This window comes from Nansenia antarctica (genome assembly GCF_963989245.1).
Source record: "Nansenia antarctica genome assembly, chromosome: 1".
NCBI classification, from domain to species: domain Eukaryota; kingdom Metazoa; phylum Chordata; class Actinopteri; order Argentiniformes; family Microstomatidae; genus Nansenia; species Nansenia antarctica.
The window spans coordinates 12,484,855-12,494,423 of NC_137674.1; the positions used below are offsets into that span (position 1 = coordinate 12,484,855).

Below are 9,569 nucleotides of genomic sequence, written 5' to 3' on the forward strand. Positions count from 1 at the left end.
GCCTTTCGTTATGATACTTTTGGCAGTGTATTAAAACACGTTCCACTGTTTCTGGTCTATTCCATAGACACTGCTCACAGTTGCCATCTGCATGCTTGTTTATTAAAAACAGGGTACTATTTAAATTGGTATGTCCAATCCTTAACCTGGCCAGCACCACCTCTTCACGCCTGGACATGCATGTACTATTATCCACCCTCACTTTTGGTTGAAAATAAAAAAGGTGTCTCCCAGAGGTCCCACTGTTCCAAATATACTGCCATTTCTCATACGATTTTGCCTTTATAATACTTTTTACCTCTGCCTTACTGTATTTAATTTCCACCTCCACTCTCTCTTTTTCTACTGCTTTCTTGGCATATGTGTCAGCCAACTCATTTCCCTCCACCCCTATGTGAGCTGGCACCCACAGGAAAGAACATTTAAAACCTGCCTTTAACATCCCACTTGCTAATTGTAAAATTTCTAAAATAATATCCATCCTGGATGCTGAGTATGCATTTTGCATACTTAAAAGAGCAGAGCTGGAGTCAGATGCTATTGTGTTGTTGTCACTGAGTGCATGTTAGCATGTAGCAGAAAGTGAGAGAAGTAAACAACCTCGACTCCAACCTACGTCTGTCGTCTCCTTGTTGCAACTCCCACATCTTGCCTGTTACACCCAACACTTTCAACCCATAACAGGGCAAACCATATGGCTAAAAGTTCTGCTGTGTAAACCGCCAAATTATCCGTCAGCCTCTTTGTTATAGCCAGACCCATTTCCGGTATCACATGAGCTACTCCCACCCTCCCATCACTCCTTTTTGATGCATCTGTAAAGATAATCAACCTCTGATTATACTGTTCCCTAATGTATCCCTGTAGCCTCCATTTATCTACTCCCCCTTCCTGTTTTGCTTCAAGCAGTCCTAAATCTACGGTCACCTCTTCAAATGTCCAGGGGGGGACTGCAGGGAATGCCTCCGTGGGGCTGATATTAAAATTGCTTATGCTCATATTTACTACTTTATGTTGGATTGTCCACCCAAAGCTTTTCCCTCCCTCATACAGCCTCTCTTGGCAATCCCTCAGGACTGGCTGCGCAATATGGTCCTGTGTCCCTTGAGGTTAGCCCAATATACCAGAGCAAGCTGGTCTCTTCTCAAATGCAAAGGCATCTCGCCCACCTCTACCTGGATTGCTGCTATCGGAGAAGTTTTAGCTAATCCACTACAAATGCGCAACATATCAAGTTTCCTTAATGTGGATTTAGACGCTGACACATAAACCACACAGCCATAATCAAATACTGATCTCATCATGCCAGTGTAGATTGCTCTCAATGCAGACCCAGACGCACCCCACTCAACTCCACACAAGCACCTCATTATATTTAAAACTTTCTTGCATTTAGCCTCCATCTCCTGTATGTGGAAGGCCCAAGTTAACCTCTTATCAAACCACATCCCGAGGTATTTAAAAACCTCAACTCTTTCCAACTCTCTGCCTGTCAACTGAATTTTAAATTCAGGACCAATGTTCCCCCTTGAGAAAAACATAACCTTGGTCTTCTGTACCGAAATCCTAAATCCCCACTGTACAGCCCATTGCTGGACTTCATTAACTGCATTCTGCATTTTCTTAACAATAAATCAAATCAAATCAAATCAAATTTTATTTGTATAGCGCATTTCTTACAAGATGCAACTCAATGCGCTTTCTTTCTCTTTTTTTTAAATTTTTTAAAATTTTCTTTTTTCTTTTTTTCTTTTATTTATAGAAAAAAAGTTTGAAAACATTCTACTGGATATCCGAAGGATGGACCTGGCTGTGCTTCATTCCAGGAAGTTGTTCCCTTCCCTTCCCTTCCATCTAGTCTCATTCACTTCCCCTCACAAATTTCGTTGTATGGTACCTGTACTATATTAATGACAATAAAGACCATTCATTCATTCATCTCAGTCAATTTGGCACCTGTAAGCTCAAGCTCCACCTAGATGTTTCACTATGTTGCTTATCCCTACCCAGTCCTATCAGATCAGTGAAAAGGAGTGAACGATGGGAGGGAACAACGTTCTAGAATGAACTGCAGCCCCAGTCTGTCAAGTGAACAAAAAACTGGCAACATAAGACTGACACAGGTCCCTCTTTCTAAACAGCACCTAGCAACCTCTAACCACAGGAAGTCACCACCTTTTGGACCATTAAGCTGGCAACATTAGGACTTGGGGAAGTCTCCCCCCCCGAGCCCCCCTTACTTTTCATAAAAAAGGCCCAGACATTTCAAATAAAACAGTTTGTACTACACACATTTCTCAGTACATGATTGTGTAATCTGGTTGGATTCAGGCCTGGCTTGCTGCCCTCTCCTTGTCGTGAGGAAGTGCTTGGCAGCGCTGGTGTCCTCTACATAATAAAACCGTACATATACATACATGGTAAGTAAAAAGAAAAAGAAGGAATTGATGGTGGTAGTTCCTGGCTCCGAGTACAATCAAGTCCATGATCTGTGCAGTCTTTTTAAAGAAACCATCATTGTTTTGGTGGAGAGTGGGACTCACTCTATTCAGAGACTGCAGACGCCTGGGGCGTTGTGTCCCATCATGAGCGATCTAACAGGAGAGTTTGACAAGGTCCGAGCTCTCAGATCTCCACGTCACTCTCTTTGTCGTTGTCATGGTCACCGTCATAGTATTCATTGGGTGCCTCTGGCCTGGAATAGTTTTCCTCGGAGCCCCTCTCGTCGGGGTCTCCCTCGTCTGTGCGCTCGTAGCTCAGTATGTCAGATGGAACGTCATGGATCTGGACGCTGGGGGCGTGGTTCAGCATCTTCAAGTTCTCAAACACCGTTTGGCGGATCTGCTCCAGGTACTGTCTGGAGTTCTGGTTCTCTATCCTGGTGCTGACGTCTGGATGGAGCGTGAAGTCTGGAGCGAAATACTCAAAGTACTCACTATAGGGTAACTCATCGCAAATAGGCTCGTCAACCAGGAGGGAGGTCTCGTAAGTCCAGCATCTGGCCACGTTGCGCACCGTGTATCCCCCTCCACCCAGCACCAGCAGAGGGATCGTGAAGCTCTTCACAAACTCCACACACTCCCCATGACCTCGTATACTGAGATTGAAGCATCCTAGTCTGTCACAGCCCAGAGAGTCAGCCCCACACTGGAGAACGATACAGGTTGGCTGGTAAAAGTCCACCACTTGCTTGATGACTGGCTGAAAGAGTTGTCTGTAGCTCTGGTCATCGATCCCATCCCTGAGGGGGACGTTTAGGCAGTAGTACCGACCACTCTCAGCCCCCACCTCATACATGTCACCTGTCCCAGGGAAGAAGTAGTTGCCGTACTTGTGGAACGACACAGTCATGACCCGATCAGTCAAGTAGAAGGCTTCCTGCACCCCGTCGCCATGGTGAATGTCAATGTCAATGTACAGCACGCGTGGGTGATACTTCAACAGCTCCAGTATACTGATGACAATGTCGTTCACATAACAAAATCCAGAGGCCTCAAATTTCTTAGCATGATGCAGACCTCCAGCCCAATTGATGGCAATGTCACATATCTTGTGGTTTAGCTGTGTTGCCCCCTGTAGCGAAGCACCTGTATATCTGGAGCAGAACTCAAACAGGCCTGGGAATACAGGGCAGTCATCTCCCACATTGTTTTTTTATTTTTTTTTTATACTTTATTGCAGGACTTTACATCACATTTCACAAATTCATTTCACACACTTTACAAGTTCTTCACTTGTTTAAGTTCATCCTGCAACATTTTTGTTTGTTTTTTTATTTTTTATAGAGAGAACAAGAAATAAAGAAAATAAAGAATAGAGACTAGAGAGAAAATATAAAAGAAAAAAAAAAAAAAAGAGAGAGAGAAGTTATAGGGATAGAAATAGAAAAGTAAGAGACAAAGGGAGGGGGGTGGGAGGGGTGGGATCGGGGAGGGTTGGGGGGGGGGGCTTCCTTCCTACTCATTCATTCGGTCCATTTACTCCAGTTCATAGTGAATTGCTCTTCACGGCCTCCCACTTTGCAAGTAATTCTTTCCATTTCTTTTATGTCTTCAACAGTTTTTTTCCACATTGAAGGTGTTGAGACTCTTTGTGAAGCCCTGCATATTATTAGGACTGACCTTCTGCAGAAAGTCAATGTAATCTTCAGAGTGAAATCGGCACATGTCATGTTGGGAGGCTTTGTATGGTTTGAAAACCATAATTTTTTTGTAGAGGCCATAGTGCAGGACAAGGCTGTGTGTCAGGGAGAGACGATGGGGCTTCATTGGGTGACCCGCACCATAATGGAAGTTCCCCACGTCCGGGTCATAGAAGTACGCTGTTCTGTTGGACATTGCAAAAGAGCTTTCGCTAACTATGTATTTGGTGGTGTAAAATTATGTTTCAGTCATTTAGCAAATAGCCGCCATTGTAAACACTGAATGATGACGTGGATAAATAAAACCTACATTCCTCCCCTTCTTCCACATAGCACCATCATCAGCAAACAAAGCCACTCCGTCAGTTCCCTGTACATTTTTAAAAATATGATCTATCATAATATCGAACAATAAGGGGCTTACAATGCTTCCCTGGGGGGTTCCATTCTCTGCTATATATCTAGCACTGACCTCCCCATCAATTTTAACCCTCAGGCTCCTTTCATACAAAAAATCCTTAATCCACCTGAACATTCTGCCCCCAACCCCCATTTCCTGCAGTTTTATCAACAGTCCCTTTGTCCACATCATATCATATGCTTTCTCAATATCAAAAAAGACTGCTACCACTACCTCTTTGTTTACTTGAGCTCTTCTAATGTCATCCTCCAAGCATATAACAGGGTCCATAGTACCTCTCCCTCTTCTAAATCCACTCTGGTAACTGTAGCAGATTTTTTGATTCCACCCAGTACCACACAGAGTCACAGAACTTTCTCCAGTGCTCCCTCTTTGCCTTCCTAACAGCTCTCCTTACTAGTGCCTGTGCTCTCTTATATTCAGTCAGTAACTGAAAGTTATGGAGATTCTTCAATCTCCTAAATGCTCCATTCCTTATTTTAACAGCATCTTTGCATTCTTTTGACCACCAGGGCAGGAGCGGGGGGGGGGGGGCATGGAGGCGATGGTGATGTAGATGTCTCTGTTGTTCTTGTCACTCATGCTATGAGTATTGAAGCCAAAGATGACTATCTTGGAGCGGTCGTTGGGCCACTCACACACAGTGAGGTAGAGGTCACTGTCGATGTCCTCCCCTGAGAAGAGACGCACATGGTGCACCTGTTTGAGACGGCTGTGCAGGTTGAACCACCACCAGTACAGGTGGTAGGTGTAGTCGTAGTCCTCGCCACAGTCGCTGGTGTAGGACAGCACGTAGCGACCACACTTGGTGAGGCCCAGGAAGATGTGTCCGGCACTGAGGAACTCCTCGCTGACAATGTTCTTCAGCGGAAAAACACGCAGCTTCCGGAACAGCCGTTGAGAAAACTGACCTGACAGCTGTCAGTACACAGCTGAGAACCGAAAGGCAACTGAGGACATAGCCAGCAGAAGCTAACGAGCATGCCTACTAGTACTCAAGTAAACACCAGCAGCACAAACGGGTGGAGGTGGACAGACACCTAGCATTGTACCTAGCTAGCACTGCCTAACGTTAGCTAACTAACTACAGGGTTGTTTAAAAAGCAAGGTCATGGGCTTGTACAACTGACTTGTAAGCCACCATCTCCTACTTCTGCAAACTTCCCCCAATCCGCTTTCTCTAGTATCCATCTCCCTCCTCTTATTTCACAATCCTTTCCCAGTTCCACCCCCACCCGAACCCTGATGGGGTAATGATCACTTCCAATTGTATTCCCTGCAAGAACTTCCCACTCACATTTATCTGCCACATTCCTGGATACTATGGTTAAGTCTAAGACTGATTCAGTCCCTCTGGTGATATCTATTCTAGTTGCAGACCCATCGTTAAGACACACTAGACCCTCCTCTCCCATGAACTCCTCTATAACAGTCCCATTAGCATCATCCCTATCTCCCCATAGTGTGTTATGCGCATTAAAATCCCCACACCAGATTGTTTTCCCAGACAGATCCTTCCAAATACCTTCCAGTTGTTTAATTTCTAACTGTCTACATGGGTTATAGAAATTACTGATCAGGACTTTACCCTCCTTCGACCAAACCTCAATAATGATAAACTCCAAGTCATCTCCTTTCCTCACCTCCCTGTACTGTATGCCACTCTGAATAAAGGTGATGACCTTATCCTGCTATCACAAAATCTAGTTTAGGAATCAGCCAGGATTCTTGTACACATATTACATTTGGCATAACCTCCAGATCTTCAACATACTTTTTAAATTCCTGCCCATTAGAAATCAAACTCCTTGCATTCCATTGGAGGATAGTTAATACCATTATTATATTTCTGAACATGACTTTGATTGAGATGATTCCTCGACACTACTAGTACCTGATTCATTAAGCGCATCTACTACATCTCCCCACTCAATCCCTTGCGCATTTAAGTACTTTCTGGCAGACTTAACTATAATCTTAATTCTATCTGTTCTACTATGTATTTGGGCAGCTCCATTGATAACATCAGCAATAAAAAGCACAAAATCAATTTTCTTTACAATCAATGTGTCATCCTGAATTTTTCCACACGCTGTAGGCCTACATTCTCCTCCCTTCATGTTATGATATGATATAAATCAAATAAAGATATGATATAAATCAAAGAGAGAGAATCAAGGGAGCAGCCAGCTTAAGTAAGCCACTCCCCAGGTGCCTCAGATCACCTAATCAACCCCTCCATATATGGTTATGAGTGAGAGGGCTGCCACATTCCCTCCCTCAAAAACCCAATAATCCCCCCCAATAACCAAACAAAAACAAACAAGAATTCATAAATTCCCAGTAACCCTGCTCATGGCTCAAAATGCTCAAAATGGCTGATCGCAAAAAGGTGAGGGGATTGTGGTCCGTGTAGACCACCAACGGAGCAACGCCACCCCCCCACGTACACGTCAAAATGCTGAAGACCTCAACTGATCCAGACAATCCTCCATTCTAGGAAGAGGAAAGGAGTCTGGAGGTCTAACCCAATAAAAACGCTGCCGGATGGGTGTTGCATCCCCAACATCCACATCATGCTCTATCAGAGGAGTATGTGACGAGGCATCTGAAAAAAAAGACGGACAACTTTTATGATTAATAGTTTTTTATTATTTTCAATTAACAGACAATGAACAAACATCCATCACACGTAACAGTTGACATTGAACAATAAATTAAAAAGACAAAAAATAGACACAACAAAACATAAAGGTGATGTACAGCAATGTTAATCTACAGCATTGTCTAACAATCATACTTATAGCAGTTTACTTTCACTTTTTACATTTGGGATATTGCTACTTATAATTAAATAAAATAAATACAAATTAAAATAAATGCAAAATTAAAGCTGGATTTCAATCAACATTTCACATGAAAACCACAAAAAACACATCATACTGTACATTGTACTGTATCATCTTATGGACATATCAGTGCACCTGTATTTCTTCTGAAAATATAGAACAAATCTTACCATTCGAAATAAAGCAATTGTATCATTCAAAGAATGCCAGTGTTGGACTTGCTTTAACCTCATGTCTTTGAATTAGGAAACAACTAAACGTGGCTCCAATTGACTGTAAGAACAAAGCAGCAGAAACTGCTGAAAGGCACACTTTCGGTCAGCTCATGAATTGGGTAGCAATTAATGGAACAAATCCCTCAGGCTTTTTTTTTTCAGCAACTGTATTGCATGTATCATACTGTGCTCTTGGATCTATTAGTCACAGTGTTGTGTGTGTTAAACCCAAACAAGTGTTTAGCTTGAAGACTGTGTGATAAGTCAGTCCCATTATTTCAATTCATGCATGTAAAGGTGAGGCGCTTTTGTCATGAATAAAAGTTGTCGGTAAAAGTTCTCTGCTGCAAAAACTATTTAAAAAAAACACAAAAGGTGAGGGGCATCACACTTGTTATTGCTTAAACTCCCGTTGCTGCTGATTTCCTATATCAATCCCAACACGAACAACAGTATCCAATTAACACCAAGACACCTACCGCAGGGAAAGAGATGGCTTTGGCAAGAGTCTATTGAGTGTCCAATGGATCACATTGTTTTTCATTTTTGGCTTCCATTTGAAGCCAATCGGACTTTAATAACAGGGTTTTATTGCAGGGAAATTAAACCCAAAAGCATCAGGGGAGTGGAGTCTTGGGCCCTGTGGGGGTGCGGCTGGGAGGGGCGGTGGTGGTGGTCTGCTTGGCGCCGGCGATGGGGGTGGTGGTGGCGAGCTTGGCTGCAGGGTCGTGGCTCCGTGTTGACATGGCCACAGCCACACCTGGCTCAACTTCGGGGGGTCCTGAGGGGCTACTGTCACCGTCACCTTGGGCCCTGTGGGGGTGCGGCTGGGAGGGGCGGTGGTGGTGGTCTGCTTGGCACCGGCGATGGGGGTGGTGGTGGCGAGCTTGGCTGCAGGGTCGTGGCTCCGTGTTGACATGGCCACAGCCACACCTGGCTCAACTTCGGGGGCTCCTGTGAGGGGCTACTGTCACTGTCACCTTGGGCCCTGTGGGGGTGCGGCTGGGGTGGTCCGTTTGGCGCCGGCGGTGGGGGTGGTCGCCTTGGGAACCACCTTGGGAGCGAGCTTGGCTTCACGTAGTTCCGGTTCTGGATAGTGCCTCGGTCCATTGCGGTCACGCCCATGCCGGCGCTCGGGAACTTTAATAACAGGGTTTTATTGCAGGGAAATTAAACCCAAAAGCATCAGGGGAGTGGAGTCTTGGGCCCTGTGGGGGTGCGGCTGGGAGGGGCGGTGGTGGTGGTCTGCTTGGCGCCGGCGATGGGGGTGGTGGTGGCGAGCTTGGCTGCAGGGTCGTGGCTCCGTGTTGACATGGCCACAGAGGGGGTGCGGCTGGGGTAGTCCGTTTGGCGCCGGCGGTGGGGGTGGTCGCCTTGGGAACCGCCTTGGGAGCGAGCTTGGCTTCACGTAGTTCCGGTTCTGGATAGTGCCTCGGTCCATTGCGGTCACGCCCATGCCGGCGCTCGGGAACTTTAATAACAGGGTTTTATTGCAGGGAAATTAAACCCAAAAGCATCAGGGGAGTGGAGTCTTGGGCCCTGTGGGGGTGCGGCTGGGAGGGGCGGTGGTGGTGGTCTGCTTGGCGCCGGCGATGGGGGTGGTGGTGGCGAGCTTGGCTGCAGGGTCGTGGCTCCGTGTTGACATGGCCACAGAGGGGCTACTGTCACTGTCACCTTGGGCCCTGTGGGGGTGCGGCTGGGGTGGTCCGTTTGGCGCCGGCGGTGGGGGTGGTCGCCTTGGGAACCACCTTGGGAGCGAGCTTGGCTTCACGTAGTTCCGGTTCTGGATAGTGCCTCGGTCCATTGCGGTCACGCCCATGCCGGCGCTCGGGAACTTTAATAACAGGGTTTTATTGCAGGGAAATTAAACCCAAAAGCATCAGGGGAGTGGAGTCTTGGGCCCTGTGGGGGTGCGGCTGGGAGGGGCGGTGGTGGTGGTCTGC

The 9,569-nt window shown here is 46.0% G+C and overlaps 1 protein-coding gene across 1 annotated transcript; it reads right to left on the reverse strand.

Moving 5' to 3' along the window:
* Nucleotides 1-2,408: 2,408 nt before the first annotated feature.
* On the reverse strand, nt 2,409-4,401 carry LOC308159209 (histone deacetylase 3-like). The gene is made up of 2 exons (XM_080532955.1): nt 4,071-4,401; nt 2,409-3,645 (listed from the first exon to the last, which is right to left on the reverse strand). The coding sequence occupies exons 1-2, from the start codon at nt 4,335-4,337 to the stop codon at nt 2,626-2,628; spliced, it is 1,287 nt and encodes a 428-aa protein (XP_080389081.1). The 5' UTR covers nt 4,338-4,401; the 3' UTR covers nt 2,409-2,625.
* Between the last annotated feature and the right edge of the window lie 5,168 nt (nt 4,402-9,569).

Excerpts from the sequence above, each read along its gene's own strand:
- LOC308159209 (XM_080532955.1), bottom strand. The coding sequence starts at position 4,337 with ATGTCCAACAGAACAGCGTACTTCTATGACCCGGACGTGGGGAACTTC. Across the intron at positions 3,646-4,070 it reads AGAGTCTCAACACCTTCAAT|GTGGGAGATGACTGCCCTGT; the intron begins GTGGAAAAAAAC and ends TAAAAAAACAAT.